Here is a 17,757-nt window from a genome sequence, read left to right as displayed (position 1 = left end):
GCCCCTGCACCCACGTGGGAGACCTGGAAGAAATTCCTGCCTCCTGGCATCAAATTGGCTAAGCACTGGCTGTTACAGCCATTTGGGAAGTGAACCAGTGGATGGAAGACCTTTTTCTCTTTATCTCCCTCTCTCTGTCTATAACTGTACCTCTCAAATAAATAAATAAAAGTATTTTTTAAAAATTATGGTAAATAAGCTCTCTGCTGTGGCCTGGGAGGGCAGCGGAGGATGGCCCAAGTGCTTGGGTCCCTGTACCCACATGGGAGAAATAAATTATAGTAAATATATACAACATAAAATATACTATGTTAACCAACCATTTTTAAGTGTATAGAAATATTAAGTGCATTCACATTGTTGTTAAGCATCACTACCACCCATCTCCAGAACTTTTTTATCTTGTGATACTGAATCTGTGTACATTGAATAATAATTCTTTCCTGCCCCTACACCTTGGCAACTATTGTTTTCTTTCCATCTCTATGCATTTGACTATTGTAGGAACCACTTTTAAGTGAATCATACAGTATTTGTCCTTTTTTTTTGTTTGGCTTATTCATGTAACAGTGTTTTCATGTTCATCTATGTTATAACCTTAACCCTTTTTTAAAACTGAAAAATATTCCACTGAATGTTTTTACTATAATTTATCTATTGGTAGACTTTTTTTCACTTTATTTTAACAAGATTGATAATTAAAACCTTATTTTTATATTAAATGTTTTCTTCTCTTTCATTCAGACAGATTCTTTCAAAATGGGACAAGAGTTTGTGAAACGTTTCCCTAGCAGTGCTGACAAGCTAACTAACCTTAATCTGGTTTCCAGAACCTTAAATTTAGATATGACAAATCAAGTTGTGTCCCCAAAACCTGCTGAGTGCCATAATTCTAGTAAAACATCTATCGATGCCACATCAAAAGAACTCTTGGTGCAAGATACCTCTAAGTTGGAGTGCTTCAATCAAGCACTTTCAACCAACAAAAGTAGTTACGCAAGTTGTAATCCTCAATCATCCCACCTACTCAATAAAGAACAAAGAAGAAACAATCTTCAGAAAGAATCTTTAATATTTATGAAAGGAGTCATGGATGAATGTACTCATGTGGCAAATTTCTCAGGTACTGATATTTATATGAAATTGAGAATATTATATGTCAATAGTTACAGAATATTTTAAGGATGCCTGATAAGGTAAATTCATAATTAGATAGATAGATAGATAAAGATTTGTTTGAAAGAGTTACAGAGAGAGGGAGAGACAGACAGAGAGAGCTTCCATCTACTGCTTCACTGCCCAAATGGCCACAAAGGTCAAGACTGGGCCAGGCCAAAACAGGAGCCAGAATGTTCCTCTGGGTCTCCCATGTGGGTACAGGGGCCCAAGTACTTGGACCATCTTCTGCTGCTTTCCCAGGTGCATTACCAGGGAGCTGGGTTGGAAGTGGAGCAGCTGGGACTTGAACCAGCACCCAAATGGGATGCTAGCACTGCAGGTGGCATCTTAATCTGTACCACAGCACTGGCCCCAATTCATATTTTCCAGGGCATATTTTTTGCTGGCCCCACACTGCATTCTCTAAGATAAGTCAGTTATTTAAATGTATTATATTTTATCCATGAAAACTTAAATCTATGTTAATCATTAAAAAACACATTGGATTTTGTATCTTCTTCAGAATATTTATCTCATTATATTGAGGATAAATATTATGGTAACATGGCATATTATATTTGCTTTTTAACCTAATCAAAAAGTTTTCGTTTGACAAACATTTTACTGCATTGTGGAGTTTGTTAATATTATTTATATAAAATATATAGTTGTTAATGTTATTTATATAAAATCATAGCACTTTTTAAATGTGTGTATTTTACATTTTAAAAAATCCTATACCTAGTTCCAGTTGACCCAAGCCTCATTATTGTGGTACAAGCCAAAGAAGATGCATATATTCCACGAACAGGAGTTCGAAGTCTACAAGAAATTTGGCCTGGTTGTGAAATCCGATATTTAGATGGGGGTCATATTAGTGCTTATCTTTTTAAACAAGGACTCTTCAGGTAAGATGATTGTCACATGTCTATTTGTTTTATTTTGTTATTTTTAACAATTTTTATTAACATAATATTTGTACATTTTAAATGTGGTATAGCACAATATTTCAGTGTATATACACCATAAACCAATCAAGGTAGGCAACTAGCCTTTCTGTTTCCTTACCTTTTCTTTGTATTTGGAGTCTGCCAGCTCTTCGAGATTTTTTGTTTTTATTTGAGAGGCAGAGAAAGACAGGGAGAGAGTACTCCCATCCACTAGTTGCCTTCTCAGATGCCTGCAAACTGGGGTTTGGGCCAAGGCCAAAGCCAGGAGCTGGGAACTCAATCCAGGTATCCTACTTGAGTGACAGAAACTCTGGTATTTGAGTCTTCACTGCTGCTTCCTAGGGTCTGCACTGGTGGTAAAGTGGAGTCAGAAACCAGACTGAGAATTCAGCTCAGGCACTAGAATGTGGGACCTGGGTGTCTTAACTGCTAGGCTAAAGGCCTGCTTACTTTTTGTTTTTTGTCTCAACAAATATAAAAGATTTAAGATTTATTTATTTGAGAGATAGAGTGACAGAGAGGGAGAGAAAAAGTCTTTCATCTAGTCATTCACTTCCCAAATGCCCACAATAGCTGGGACTAGGCCAGGCTGAAGCCAAGAGCCTGGAACTGCATCTAAGTCTCCCACATGGATGTTTTTCCAACATGTTTTTCACACTTCAAGTGTGAGCCATAATTTGCTGCCTTCCCAGACACATTAGCAGGAAGCTAGATAGGAAACAGAATAGCTACGACTCTTAACAGGGAAGTGGTACTCTAACATTGGATGTGGGTGTCACAAGTGGCAGTTTAACCCACTGTGTACAATGCCGACCCCCAGGATTAGGTATTTTTGTGTATGTTTAATCTTATTTTCCCTTTGCCTCTCAGAAGTCTCAGAAGTATTTTTTCCTCTTTTCTATTTTATTTTTGTTTTCTTTTTCTTCTAGAAAACTAGGAATGTACCATATCATTAACATGCTTTATTCAGTGGTTCTGCCATTTCAAGGTTTTGTGGGTCTTTTTAGAATTTGAAAGTCAGAGAGCCAGACACACAGAGAAACCTTCCATCTGCTGGTTCACTCCTCAAATGACCACAATGGCCAGGGTTGGTCGGTCTATCTGTCTCTCTCTTTCATCCTCTCTCTTACTCTGCCTTTCAAATAAATAAATAAACTGGAGGGTTGGGGGGTGACTAACAAATCCAGTGGTGAAGTGGGGAAAGCCACTGCCTGTGATGCTGGCATCCAGTATGGGCATCAGTTTGTGTCCTGGCTGTTCCACTTCTGATCCAGTTCCCTGCTAATGGCCTGGAAAAGCAGCGGAAGATGTCCCAGGAGGTTGGGCCCCTGCACCCACATGGGAGATTTGTATGGAGCTCTTGGCTCCAGCGCTGGTCTTTGTGGCCATCTGGGGAGTGAGCCTGCAGATGGAAACTCACTGTCTCTCCCTCACTCTCTCTGTAGCTCTGACTTTCTACATAAATAATTAATTAATCTTTAACAAAAAGAATTTTAGATGACATTGGAATAGAAGAGTTTTTTTTAAATTCAATCTTTTCACTCACTAGATATAAAACAAGCCACTCCTTTATGTCCTCCAATATTTGTGTATTTAAGAGCTGATTATCTGGTGGGCAAACATCTTAGGGCCCTCTCTTCTCTCACCTACATGTAATTAACTATTGGTTGTAAACCTGCCTGCAAAACAAAAATCTCTTACTGTGATGACATCAATATGCAAATGCACAGCTCTAAGTTGATTCATCCCCTTCTCATTTTTGTTTTGATTTACTAGTAACAAATTCTTGAACTGAAGAAATACAAGAATGCTGGAAATCTTTGTTTTTCCAACATGTTGTAAACCATAATCTATTAGCAGGTTATCCGGTTTTCTTTTTTTTTTTTTTTTCCAGAATTTGTTTATTTGAAAGGCAGAGGTTAGAGAAAAAAAGAGATCTTCCATCTGCTGAGTCACTCCCCTCATGGCTGTAACAGCCAGGGCTGGGCCAGGCCGAACTGGGGAGCCTGGAACTCCATCACTGTCAACCACATAGGTTACAGGGGCCCAAGCAGTTGGGCCATCTTCTGCCGCTTTCCCCGGGCACATTAGCAGGAAGTGGATGAGAAATGGAGCAGCCTGGACTCGAACCAGCACTCATGGGATGCCTGCATTGTAGGCGGCAACTTAACCCACTGTGCTACAACACTGGCATAGTATCAAATGGAAGAAAGAATTAATAATATCTCAAAGCTACTATTTAAACTGAAAATGTAGGGGCCGGCGCTGTGCTGCAGGATGGCTGAAGCACTGGCATCCCATCTGGGTTCCGGTTTGAGACCTGGCTGCTCCTCTTCCAATCCAGCTCTCTGCTATGGCCTGGGAAAGCAGTAGAAAATGGCCCAAGTCCTTGGGCCCCTGCGCCCGAGTCGGAGACCGGGAGGAGGCTCCCGCTTGTGGCTTCTGATTGGCGCAGCTCTGGCCATTGTGGCCACCTGGGGAGTGAACCAGTGAATGGAAGATTTCTCTCTCTCTCTGCCTCTGCCTCCTGTAACTCTGCCTTTCAAATAAATAAATAAATCTTTTTTTAAAGAAAGAAAAAAGCTATTTTATGGAGGGCTAGAAAAAGTTATCCTTTTCCAGTTGAAATATTAAAATACCTAGGAAGTTAATTTAGGAAACCAGGCTTTTAAGTGCAGTTGCAAGGAATGTATTCTTAGTGAATAAATTTAAAAAAAAAAAAAATATATATATCATAATCTCTGAAAGTAGATTGAATCCCACATTCTGAAAGTTTGCATAATTAATTTTCAATGAAGTGATAAAAAGACCCTAAGTAGAAGCAGTTTTCTTTTTGCTTTATGTTTTAGGCACAAAAAAAGTACTTCAGGAAAAGATGATGCCTCTGCATCTATCAGCACTTAGAAGTACATTAAAAGTTTTCAGTAGTGTTAGGGAATTTATGTAAATCTAAATATCTGCCTCCTTAGGTACCTACCCTTTTCATAGCTGTTTGGTGAGGAGGGCAGGTTGCAAGCCATAGATTATTTTGTAATCTAAGTTTTTAATATTTTTAATATAAATTATGAAATTATATATTTGAACGAAACGGGGGAGAGATAGAACAATAATGAGCTCCCAAGCTCGCATCCACTGGTCACCCCCTAGATGCCCACAATAGCTGCTGCTTCAACAGGACTGAAGCCTTGATCCAGAATTGCAAGCCAAATCTCCCACAAGGGTGTCAGGAAACCAGTTACTTCAGTTGAGCCATCAACTCTGCCTCCTAGGGTTTGCGTTGGCAGGAAATGGGACTCAAGAGCTGGAGCTGGGAATTGAACCCAGGTATACTGACAAAGGATGCAGATGTATTAACCAATAGGATAAATGCTTGCTTTCTACAGATAATTTTGGAAACAACTTAAAGTGTGTTGTCTGTTCCACTTTTTTGCTAATTACTTGTAGTTTTTTCATATTTAATTTTAGACAAGCCATCTATGATGCATTTGAACGCTTCCTTCACAAATATGCTAACTAATTGGATCACTATATGTAACCTGCACAACCATCATGTTTCTCACAAAAGGAATTTTTATCCTATGATGCTGTGAAGAACAAGAAGATAACACTATATATTTGATTTCTGTCAATTTAGTTTTGAATTCATTGTTACAGATGAACTGTAAACTATATTTGAAAATGTTGAAATAATATTTGAATTAAATAACATTGAAGTAATTTGTTATTATTGGTGGGAATCCCATATACTCAATACCTAATTTGTTACAATTTATGAAAACTTTAATTTTAATTGTGAATAATTTATTCATTTATATGCATAGAACCCTTTTGGTTTTTAATAGAATTGTTAAATCAGACTAAGATTGTAATAAGTCAACTTGTACTGTATACTTTTTTTGTACTGTATACTTTTATATGACATTTCAGCTGTTGACTCGATTTGAAAAACATACCTATTTCATTTTTGGAAGCATGATAAATATAAAATCTTGTTTTCAACTTTAATTTTCTGTAATACATATTATAGTTTTGATGTATAAAATCAGTGTTCACTTATTTGGAAAACTCCTGGTTGTTTCATAGCTAAGTGTTTTTAATAATTGAAGTAAGTTTTGAAATGCAGAAAAAATGCATTAGACTTCATTAGACTTTAAAATTTTACCAAAAATTCTATTAGGAAAAATGTCAAGCACATTTCTACTACTTAAAAAGTTTCAATTCATGAAAAATGGAACTAATAGCAGGCTGTTGCATCAGTTAACAGATACTATATAGTATGCTGTAAATGTACTCTTAGGTTTGCTAAGTATCCAACTTTATTTTAGCCCAACTACTTTAACAGCTTTGGCTTTTTAACTTCAGAATTTAATAGCCATATATGAAATTTATTTGACCCATATAAACTTCATTTTACAGAAAAGATTAAAGTTTTCTATGACTACTCACTTTTGAAAATGGGGGATTAAATGGCTAGATTTGGTGCTTTCTTTTTATGTCAAATTTCTCTAGCTGAAAGCTGAAAGTGTTAAAGAAAAAAGTAGAAAATTTTGGGCAGTGTTGTGAAAGTTTGGAGTAAGTGTGTTTAGTTTGTTCGACATCTGCATTGTCTGAATTTTAAAAAAGACATTCTTGTTCTCATAAGGATATTTGAATTAAAATGTGCCTTTTTAGCCTTTTTAAAGATTTTGTCACTCTGATGCCTCTATCATCTTAATTTTCCACAACTCTTTAAATATTATAAATGTGAAGTCATTGATGGCAAACAAATAAATAACTTCTTTAAAGCAGACCAACACAGCACAGCCTTTGAGCTATACAGTTTTACATGTTCAAACCATAAACTTTAAAGATTAAGTAAAACTATTATCAACTAAGTTGTAGTGTTTTTCTTATATGTGTATATAGTGAGGTGATATGATTGAATGCTTTCTGAACAGTGGCTTTGGTAAAATCAACCCTTTATTATTTTTCACCTGAACATATCTTATTAAGCAATAACTACCATGATATGTGAACTTCTATTAAAAAATGAAATTTCAACCTAGTTTTAATTAACTCTTAAGTATAATTCATTTTGCCAAATAAAATATATTTTTAAAAATTTCATCTCCTAACTACATATTTCAGCTTTAATTCAAAGTGCAAAATACCTTTTTTTAGAATTTTTAATCCACTCCCCCAGAATAGTGGCTTAAGTATTCTCCAGTACATGCAACACACACACACACACAAAAAACCACCACCCAAAACACCCCCCCCACACACACACACATACATACACACACATAGTTGCCCTTTGATATCCATGGGGGATTATTTCCCATACCCACCCCCAGACACCAAAATCTGTGGATGCTCAGTTCCCTTAAATAAAACAGTGTTCATTTCTACATTATTCATAATACCTACTACAATGTAAATGCTATGTAAATAGTTGTTGTACCATATTATTTAAGGAATAATGTCAAAAAAGGTCTGTACATGTTCAATACAAATGCATTTCTTTTTTTTGAATATTTTTTATTTGCAGTTGGTTGAGTCTGAGGGTATGGAACCCACTGATGCTGAAAGCCAACTGTATATAAATGGGTCTTCAAAGAAGTGCTCCCTGCCATTTTGAGGATTAGGTACAAAAGATGTTAGAAATTCACTTAGACCAAAGTTACAAGCTAGTAGTCCACAGGCCACTATGGGCCACCATTGTTTTATTTGTCGTACCTAAGGTTGACAGAAATCTTGAATTTGAAGTCTTTAAATTGGGCATGCATTCCCAAGTTTGTCACAGTCCACAGGATTCACCTCTTACTATCAAATAACTTCAGTCTTTCCTACCTAGCCCAGAAGAAACCCAAGTTTGAGATCCCTAATTTAGATCTGTGATACAAGAGGTTTCTGAATTTCATAACTTGCTAATGTAATTATTATTAAATCATTTTAGCATATGCATTTTAGATTGTTTCTTATGAATGTATCTTTTTAATGTGGTGCTTTCTCATAAAGATTATTGAATTAATGTTGTAACTGAAAGTTTAAAAATCATTTCCAAATGTTTTATATTTCACAATAAAAGTTATTTTAAAGTTAATTGGTTTTTTTTTTCAAGAGATATTACTCTAAATACAGGAAATATGTCATATTTTATTAATGTACCCACATTTGCCCTGGATATGTATATTATTCCCCAAAAAAGGTAAGGCAGAAATAGGTAAAGGAGACTCTAGCAGAATAGTGTCAGTATCTGTATAACAAGAATCAGTTTTCCCCAAAATGAATGAGATCTGAAGAAAACAGATATTCTTAAGTCCACAGCTATGTGAATGTTGCATGACTCAATACTGGATTTTATTACACTTACACTAGTTAATAGAATGAAAACAACTGGACTGGGAATTGGGTCCTGTGTAGAGGTGTCTATAGAAACTGAGTTCATAAAAGGAAGGAAGGATTATGACAGATGAGACAAAGGGAAAAGGTACATTTTGGCCATTTTAGACAAGAAACACCCAAGTCAGAAATAGTCTTTTTTTTTTTTCTTTCTTTTCTTATAGGTAGAACCCTATAAACCATGACTGTATAGCACACTTGGAAAACAGTTTAAACTAGAAATTTTGGACTAAAACCCAAAAAGGTTTTTATCAGGACCAAAGGAGCTAATATGCAAACTAACTACATTATGTCAATTAGAAGAAAATGTAAATAATGAAAGTCTATTGTATGTAGATTTCTTCCATTGAGGTAGTACAGTTTCTTCTTTCTTTTTATTTTTTTTATTTGACAGAGTTACAGACAGTGAGAGAGAGACAGAAAGGTCTTCCTTCCGTTGGTTAACTCCCCAAATGGCCGCCAGGGCTGGTGCTGTGCCGATCTGAAGCCAGGAGCCAGGTGCTTCCTCCTGGTTTCCTATGTGGGTGCACAGACCCAAGCACTTGGACCATCCTCTGCTGCCCTCTTGGGCCATAGCAGAGAACTGGACTGGAAGAAGAGCAACTGGGACTAGAACCTGGTGTCCATATGGGTTGCTGGCACCGCAGGCAGAGGATTAACCAAGTGAGCCATGGCACCGGCCCTGAGGTTGTACGGTTTCAATATATTCAGTAACTGGATAATTCTACCAAAAAAAAAAAAAAAAAAAAAAAAAAAGCAGAGGCTGGCACTGTGGCATGGCAGATAAAAGTTGCCACCTGCAATCCGGGCATACCATATGGGCACCAGTTTGATTCCCAGCTGTTCCACTTCAGATCCAGCTCCCTGATAATGTGCCTGGGAAAGCAGTGAAAGATGGCCCAAGTGCTTGGGCCCCTGCACCACATGGGAGACACAGAAGAAGCACTGGGTTCCCGGCTTCGGAATGGTCCAGCTCCAGCTTTTGCTGCCATTTGGGGAGTGAATCAACAGACAAACACCTCTCTTTCTCTGCCTCTGCCTCTCTTTAACAGCCTTTCAAATAAATAAATCTTAAAAAAAAAAAAAAAAAAGGCCGGCACCGCAGCTCAAGAGGCTAATCCTCCACCTTGCGGCTCCGGCACACCAGGTTCTAGTCCCGGTCGGGGCGCCGGATTCTGGATTCTGTCCCAGTTGCCCCTCTTGGGCCCTGCACCCCATGGGAGACCAGGATAAGTATCTGGCTCCAGCCTTCAGATCAGCGTAGTGCACTGGCCGTGGCAGCCATTGGAGGGTTAACCAACGACAAAGGAAGACCTTTCTCTCTCTCTCACTGTCCACTCTGCCTGTCAAAACAAACAAAAAAAAAGTGGCAGTAGGTGAACAACATCTTCTGGAAGCTTCTTAGAAACTCTGTCATGTTTCATCCCAAAAGGCAGAATCTGCATTTGAGCGAATCTCCTAATGGTTCAAATACACAGGAAATTTCCCAAAGTACCCCTCCAGAGACAATGGTTCTCAAAAGTTAGGCTGCATCAGCTCCATTCACAATAGCTAAGCTATGGAATCAACCCAAATGCCTGTCAACTGAAGACTGGATAAAGAAATTATGGGACAAATACATCATGGAATACTTCATAGTGGTAAAAAAAAAATCGTCATTTGCAATAAAATGGATGAAACTGGAAAACATCATACTTTATGCAATAAGCCAGTCCCTAAAGAATAAATACTATGTTTCCCTGACCTGTTATAACTAATAGAGCACCTATAAAAGGCAAACTATGGAAGTGAAATGGATGGTTTGAGAAGCAATGACTTTGAGCAGCCCTTGTCTCAACTGTTGAACAGTTTTGTATTTTTTTTTCATGCTATTTGTTGAACTCTTAACATAGTTAATCATATGTGTATAAAGTTAATTGAAAATAGATCTTAGTTCTCTGGCGGCTGCGAGTGCCACGTCCCAAGTGCTACGCGGAGGGAGCAGGTGGTGCGGAGGGGCGGGGAGCAGAGCAGCGCCCGGCTGGGCTGCACCGATCGCCTGGCGCCATGGGCTCCTCGCAGAGCGTCAAGATCCCAGGCAGGGGCACGGAAGGCTATCACGTCCTGCGGGTACAAGAGAAAAAAAAGAAAAGAAAAGAAAATAGATCTTAGTAAAAAACAAGAACGGGAATAAGAGAGGGAAGAGGTAGAGAGATGAGAGAGTGGGTAGGAGGGCAGACACAGTGAGAAGAATCACCATGTTTCTAAAGTTGTAATTATGAAATGTTTGAAGTTTGTATTCCTTAAATAAAAGGTTTCTGGCAGGGCAAGGGAGGCTGCATCAGAATCACCTGCAGCTTTTTTTTTTTTTTTAATTTTTTTTTTTTGACTGGCAGAGTTAGACAGTGAGAGAGAGAGAGAGAGAAAGGTCTTCCTTTTCCATTGGCTCACCCCCCAAGTGGCCACCACTGCCGGCGTGTTGCAGCTGGCACGCTGTGCGGATCAGAAGCCAGGAGTCAGGCACCTCCTCCTGGTCTCCCATGCAGGTGCAGGGCCCAAGCACTTGGGCCATCTTTTACTGCTTTCCCAGGCCATAGCAGAGAGCTGGATTGGAAGTGAAGCAGCTGGGGTTCAAACTGGCTCCCATAAGGGATGCTGGGCAGTGGCTTTACCCACCAAGGCATAGCGCAGCCCTGGGATCTGCACTTTTTAAGAACTACAGCTCTAAAGGGTTCACAAGGCTGGCTGCACATTACAGTCACCTAGGAAGTTCAAACAAACAAACAACAAAAAAAAAAAGGAAGCCCAGCCTTCCCCCTGGAGATTTCAGTCTGTTGGCTCTGTGAGGTCATGCTACCGTGCAGCATACAAAGGACTCAAGTGAAGAGGAATAGCTGCTGAAGGAAAGGGCAGAGGATGTGTGTGGGGAAATTAGGCACAGGAGGCAATTCAAAGATGGCGCCTGCAGGGAAATTAGGCACACGTGGCAATTCAAAGATGGTGCCCAAAGGAAGTAAGGTGGGCAGTACCCAAAGTCGCTTACCACCAAAGCTGATTGGCTGCACAGCATCAGGGGAGGTGACGACAACTGATGATGAGTGTACAGACATGTGGCTGGTCCTGTAAAAAGTTGCCCCATAAAATGACCTTTTAAGTAATTGGTTGGTCCTTATGCCCTGCCCCAGTAACCCTGTGGTCTTGTGTTTTAAAATGCTTTGCTACACACGCAGTAAACCAAGTTCTTGCTTGCTTGACTTGACTCCCCGCTGCATCTCACTGTCTCCGGGATTGGGAGGCTGGGGAACGGGCGAGCTGCGCACTTACCTTTCTTCGGACCCAGTCCATCCTCGATAGGGTGGACTAAGACCCTGCAGATGTGAAGTTAAGTGGTATGAAAGTAGTCGAGAGGAGCTGTGTTCCTGTTGCCTCTGGTATTTTGGGCAGGTGTGTAGCAGAGCGTCTAAAATTATGTTCTTATCTCTGTGACTTTGAGCAAGGAAGAAATGTTAACATCTTTGCTTTATTTTCGTCAGCCATAAAATTCTATCTGACCTTGACCTCATGCAGTTCCTTTTTTTTTTCCCCAACAAAGCCTTTTATTTAAGGTACGTGTACAAATTACATAAGTACAACTTTAGGAATAGAGTGATTCCTCCCACCGTTCCTACCCTCCCACCCTACCTCCTCCTTCCTTTCCCAGTCCCATTCTCCATTAAGATTTGTTTTCAATTAATTTTATATGCAGAAGACCAACTCTAGGCTAAGTAAAGATTTCAACAATTTGTACAAACATACATAAATGTTTGAGAACAATTCTCATAATACAACTTATTGGGGACAGAGGTCCTGCATGGGAAGTAATTGCACAATGACTCCTGTTGTTGATTTGACAATTAACACTTGTATGTACGACATCAGTAATCCCCCAAGGCTCTTGACAAGAGCTGCCATGGCTATGGGAACCTTTTGAATCCACAATCTCCCTCAGTATTTATAGAAGGCCATAAGCAAAGTGGAAGTTCTCTCCTCCCTTCAGAGAAAAGTACATCCTTCTTTGATGGCCACTTCTTACCACTGGGGTCTTACAGGGATCCTTCATGTAGAACATTTTTTTGCCATAGTGTCTTGGCTTTCCATGCCTGAAATGCTGTCATGGGCTTTTCAGCCAGACCAGAATGCTTTAAGGGCTGATTCTGAGGAGAGTGCTATTTAAAGCAATTGTCATTCTATGAGTCTGCTTTGTGGACTGCTTCCCATGCTGGAGCATTCCTTTTTAATTCTATCTATTATTACCAGACATTTGATCTTATTTATATGATCCCTTTAACACTTAATCCTATCTATATGATCATTTTAACACAATATGATCACTTTAATACTTAAGATGGCCATTTGGATTTTCTCTTCTGAAAATGCTTATGTAATGATGGAAAAGTGAAGGCATTTTCTTTGGAAATCTTTGCTTTTATTCCCAGAGCAGTTGCTCCTGAGAATGTTCCATTCATCTCAGTCACCCAAGCAGATGCCTTTATTAATATATGCTTTGGGAACTCCAAGACCTTGGATCTAATTCCTTTGCCCTATGGATGACATCTGACTTTCAGTCTTTATACTCAAGCAAAAGACAGTACCTTGACCTTGCTCTAATTACCAAACTCCATGGTAAACCCACAGCAACAATTCTTTCACTGAGTCAACTCCCAAAGTTGCAGCTCCTCTATGAAATGCCAATTGGCTAGCTGACACACATGTAGGGATAACATGGAGAGCAGTTTTATGTTCTGCTTGAAAATATAAATGTATACATTTATTATTTTACTGGATTATTTCTAGATGTCATTTTATATCCATGTTATCATAGATTGTAATGTGGGAGAGAGTAAATTGGCAATTGGGGAGGTATATTTGAAAGCCATTTTGAATAAGATAATTTACCTGAAAATAAATATTTACTGTTACTTGCATAATACCATGAGTATTCTTAATTTCTATTTTAGGGCTTGTGTCTTTCATGTTCTCTCTGTATCTCCAAAGTAGAAGATTTAGGGAATGGTCGGAATTTTGGTCTGTGTCCTGACACCTGCCAGGTCTTTAGACTTTCATATCAGAAAGTAAGTGATTTTCCCTTCTGGACCAAATTCCAGACACCAGACAGGGAAAAGATTGACCAAATGTACATTTCTTTTAAGTGTAATTTTAGAATGGAGAACTGCAACATGAAAGTTCTGGACATTTCCAGAGGATGGAGACCACAATTGTTATCAGATTGCCAACTGAAACTTGGAAACTCAGAGCCAGGTACCAGATAGAATTATACACATTGTATTTAAGTTGTCTACTCATAAACTAATGAGTTTATTTAATCACTTTAAAATATTTACTGAGTACTAGAGACAAAGAATGCAAGGTGTTTAAACAAGTTGCCAAGGACTAGACCAGTTCTCTTTGACTTGATTTATGTAGCAAATTCTAACTTCACTGTATACATAGCTTTTCCCACTTTATTGAGACATAATTCACATAATATGCAGTTCATTCATTTAAAGTATATTACATTTTCCTTAAAATTTTGGTAAATTGTAGATAACAACCTTTTTTCATTTTAAGTGTTGAATTCAGCATCATTAATTATACTCACAGTGTTATTCAATGATCACTACTCCCAGCTTTGCCCTGGCAGGCCTGGCTGTTGCAGGCATTTACAGGGTGAACCAGCAGATGGAAGTGTGCAAGCCCTCTTGTGTACCTGCCGTTTCTCTCTCTCATACACAAACTCACTATGCTCTGATAATACAGAGTATAACTCTTCTAAAGTGTACATGTAACATTTCCAAAAATGATAGTAGGGCACAAAGGAAAATCTGTGTTTCATAAAATGGATATATTACACACAACACTCACTTATCACATACAATAAAACCAGAATTTAAAATAAAACCAATTACTACAAAGCTATAGGAATTAACACAGTGTGGTAGTGACAAAAAGACTGACATACAGACCAATGAACTAGAATAAAGAGGTCAGAAGCATGGTCAAATGACTTGCCACAAGGGTGCTAAGACCATTTAGTGGGAGAAAGGACAGTCTTGACAACAAATGGTGCTAGGGATGAAGTTGAACCCATTCTTTACACTGTATACAAAATTATCCCAAAATGGATCAAAGATAGAAATGTAAGCTAAAACTACAAAGATCTTAGAAGAGAACATAGGGCAAAAGCTCTCTGGTATTGTTTTTGGCAATGACTTTTTGGATAGGACACCAAAAGCATAGGCAGCAAAAGAAAATTAAACGTCATTAAATTTAAAATGAGTATGTAAAAAGACACAATGAAGAATGAAATGGCAACCCACAGAAAGAAAATATTAGCAAATAATACATGTGATAAAGGATTAAAATCCAAAATATATAAAGACATTAACAACTCTCACACACACACAAAATGACAATTTTAAAATGAGCACAGGACTTGAACAAAACATTCCCCCCAAGAAAAATTTACAAAGAGCCACTAAGTACATGAAAAGATGTTTAAAATCACTTATCACTACAGAAGTGCACATCAAAATCACTAGATGCTACTTCTCACAGTAGAAGATGGACATTAACCCAAACATGGAAAACAAGTATTGGTCAGGATATGGAGAAATTAGAACCCTTGTGCACTGTTGGTGGGAATGTAAGTGACACAGTCACTGATGTATGGTAGTTCCTCAAAAAATTAAGTGTCGGCTGGTGCCACGGCTCACTAGGCTAATCCTCCGCCTTGCGGCGTCAGCACACTGGGTTCTAGTTCCAGTCGGGGCGTCGGATTCTGTCCCGGTTGCCCCTCTTCCAGGCCAGCTCTCTGCTGTGGCCAGAGAGTGCAGTGGAGGATGGCCCAAGTGCTTGGGCCCTACACCCCATGGGAGACCAGGAGAAGCACCTGGCTCCTGCCATCGGATCAGTGCGGTGCGCCGGCCGCAGCGGCCATTGGAGGGTGAACCAATGGCAAAGGAAGACCTTTCTCTTTGTTTCTCTCTCTCTCACTGTCCACTCTGCCTGTCAAAAAAAAAAAAAAAAATTAAGTGCCATATGATCCAGGCATATGCCCAAAATAATTGAAAACAGAGACTCAAATAGGTATATATACACCCGTGGTATTTATGCACTTAACAACATTATTCACAGTAGCCAAAAGGGGAAGCAATGCAAATGTCTAACAGATGAACGGATAAAATATTGTGCAGATACAAAATGGAATATTATTCAGCCTTATAAACGAATGAAATTCTGACACCTGTTTCAACATGGACAAACTTTGAGGACATTGCACGAAATAAGCCAGACACAAAAGGTTAATACTGTATGATTCTTCTCACGTGAGGACCCGAGATCACTCAAATCCTTAGAGACAGAGTAGAATGCTGGTTATCAGAGCTGGGAGGAATGGGGAATAGGAAATTACTGATTGATGGATGTGGATTTTAATTGAGAAGACAAAATTTCTGGAGATGGATGGTCACAATGGTTGCCTAGTAATGTGAATATACTTAATACTACTAATCATATACTTAAAAATGGTTAAACTGGTTTAGGCACACATTCCCAGGGACTTACCCCTAAGGGTGAAGCTAAAAACTTGCCATGGGACTCCAAAGCCCATTAGGCTGGGTGGTACTAATCCCATCTTATTTGATAAAGTGATCATATTAAGTGTGGAACTGATCATATAGATAGGATTAAGTGTCAAAGAGATCACATAAATAAGACCAAGTGTCTGGTAATAACAATAGATACAACTGAAAAGGAGAGAAAGCTCCAACATGGGAAGCAGTCCACGCAGCAGACTCGCAGACTGACAAATGTCCTAAACAGCACTCTGACCTCAGAATCAGCCCTAACGCATTTGGATCTGGCTGAAAATCTCATGAGAGCATTTCAGGCATGGAAAGCCAAGACACTGGCAAAAACTGTTCTGCATGAAGGATCTCTGTGAGTGAGATCCCAGTGGATTAGGGGCCATCAAAGAAGGAGGTACTTTTCGCTGAAGGGAGGAGAGAACTTCCATTTTGCTTAAGGCCCTGTCTAAACACCTGTGGAGTTTGTGGACTCAGAAGGCTTCCTTAGCCTTGGTAGCTCATGTCAAGAGCCTCAGGTGATCACTAAATGTCATAAATAAGAGTGTCAATTGTTAAATCAACAACAGGAGTCACTGTGCACTTATTCCCCATGGAGGACCTCTGTCCTTAATGAGGAGTCTGTGAGAATTAATGGTAAAACTTGTCTTCAAACTGTGCTTTATACTTTGTGTGTCTGTGTGGGTGCAAACTGTTGAAATCTTTACTTAGTATAGAGTTGGTCTTCTGTATATAAAGTCAATTAAGAATGAAACTTAATGAAGAATGGGATGGGAGAGGGAGTAGGTGCAATGGGAGTGGGTGTGGGAGGGTGGGAATGGGGGGAGGAACCACTATATTCCTAAAAGTTGTACATATGAAATGTGTATTCATTAAATAGAAGCCTTCTGGCCGGCGCCACGGCTCACTAGACTAATCCTCCGCCTTGCAGCGCCGGCACACCGGGTTCTAGTCCCGGTCGGGGCGCCGGATTCTGTCCCGGTTGCCCCTCTTCCAGGCCAGCTCTCTACTGTGGCCAGGGAGTACAGTGGAGGATGGCCCAAGTACCTGGCTCCTGCCATCGGATCAGCGCGGTGTGCCGGCTGCAGCACGCTGGCCGCGGCAGCCATTGGAGGGTGAACCAACAAAAGGAAGACCTTTCTCTCTGTCTCTCTCTCACTGTCCACTCTGCCTGTCAAAAAAATAAAAATAAAAAAAAAAAGAAGCCTTCTAAAAAGAAAAAATAAAAAGAAAAAATGGTTAAAGTGGTAATTTTTTTTTTAAGATTTATTTATTTGAAAGGCAGCGTTAGAGCAAGCTTCCATTTGGTTCACTCCGCAATGGCTTGAAATAGCCAGGGCTATGCCAGGCCAAAACCAGGAGTCAGGAGCTTCTTCTGGGTCTCCCAAGTGGATGCAGAGGGGCCCAAGCACTTGGGTCATCTGCTGCTTCCCCAGGAACATTAGCAGGGAACTGGATCGGAAGTGGAGCAGCCTGTGCCCATATGGGATACTGGCATTACAAGAGGCTTAACCCACTGCACCACAGTGCCAGCCCCAAACAGGCAAGTTTTGTGTATATTTTACTACAATTTAGAAAAGTGAATTGCAGTGTGCAGATAGTAACTATGAGCTATTTTTTGGTAAGGTGTATTGGGAAGGGTTGCAGTGGCTGATGGGGAAATA

At 39.4% G+C, this 17,757-nt stretch overlaps 1 protein-coding gene and 1 long non-coding RNA gene across 18 annotated transcripts in view; one reads left to right on the top strand and one right to left on the bottom strand.

Annotated features, from left to right (window-relative positions):
- ABHD18 (abhydrolase domain containing 18) overlaps positions 1–8,193 on the top strand; it is a 55,017-nt gene extending 46,824 nt beyond the window's left edge. For all 15 annotated transcript variants that reach the window (XM_070047608.2, XM_070047610.2, XM_070047606.2 and 12 more), the window contains 3 exons: positions 745–1,123; positions 1,904–2,066; positions 5,574–8,193. In XM_070047608.2, coding sequence (XP_069903709.1) covers positions 745–1,123; positions 1,904–2,066; positions 5,574–5,625 — 594 coding nt within the window. In that variant the 3' untranslated portion in view covers positions 5,626–8,193. The remainder of the gene's footprint in view (positions 1–744; positions 1,124–1,903; positions 2,067–5,573) is intronic.
- Positions 8,194–8,852: 659 nt separating this feature from the next.
- The window catches only part of LOC108178132 (uncharacterized), a 28,231-nt gene continuing 19,326 nt past the window's right edge, over positions 8,853–17,757 (bottom strand). The window contains exons 1-3 of one of the 3 annotated variants that reach the window (XR_011378253.2): positions 11,796–11,957; positions 11,515–11,591; positions 10,326–10,595 (exon numbers count right to left, since the gene is read on the bottom strand). This is a non-coding gene — a long non-coding RNA (uncharacterized LOC108178132). Of the gene's footprint in view, positions 10,596–11,514; positions 11,592–11,795; positions 11,958–17,757 lie in introns of those variants that run through there. The other 2 variants (XR_016211981.1, XR_016211982.1) reach the window with 2 other exon arrangements.

The sequence above is a fragment of the Oryctolagus cuniculus genome, chromosome 8 (assembly GCF_051225735.1).
Source record: "Oryctolagus cuniculus isolate XC-2025 breed Fujian yellow rabbit chromosome 8, ASM5122573v1, whole genome shotgun sequence".
Taxonomy (NCBI): domain Eukaryota; kingdom Metazoa; phylum Chordata; class Mammalia; order Lagomorpha; family Leporidae; genus Oryctolagus; species Oryctolagus cuniculus.
Note: the sequence above shows the minus strand (reverse complement) of the source record. Positions and strands in the feature narration are given on the sequence as shown.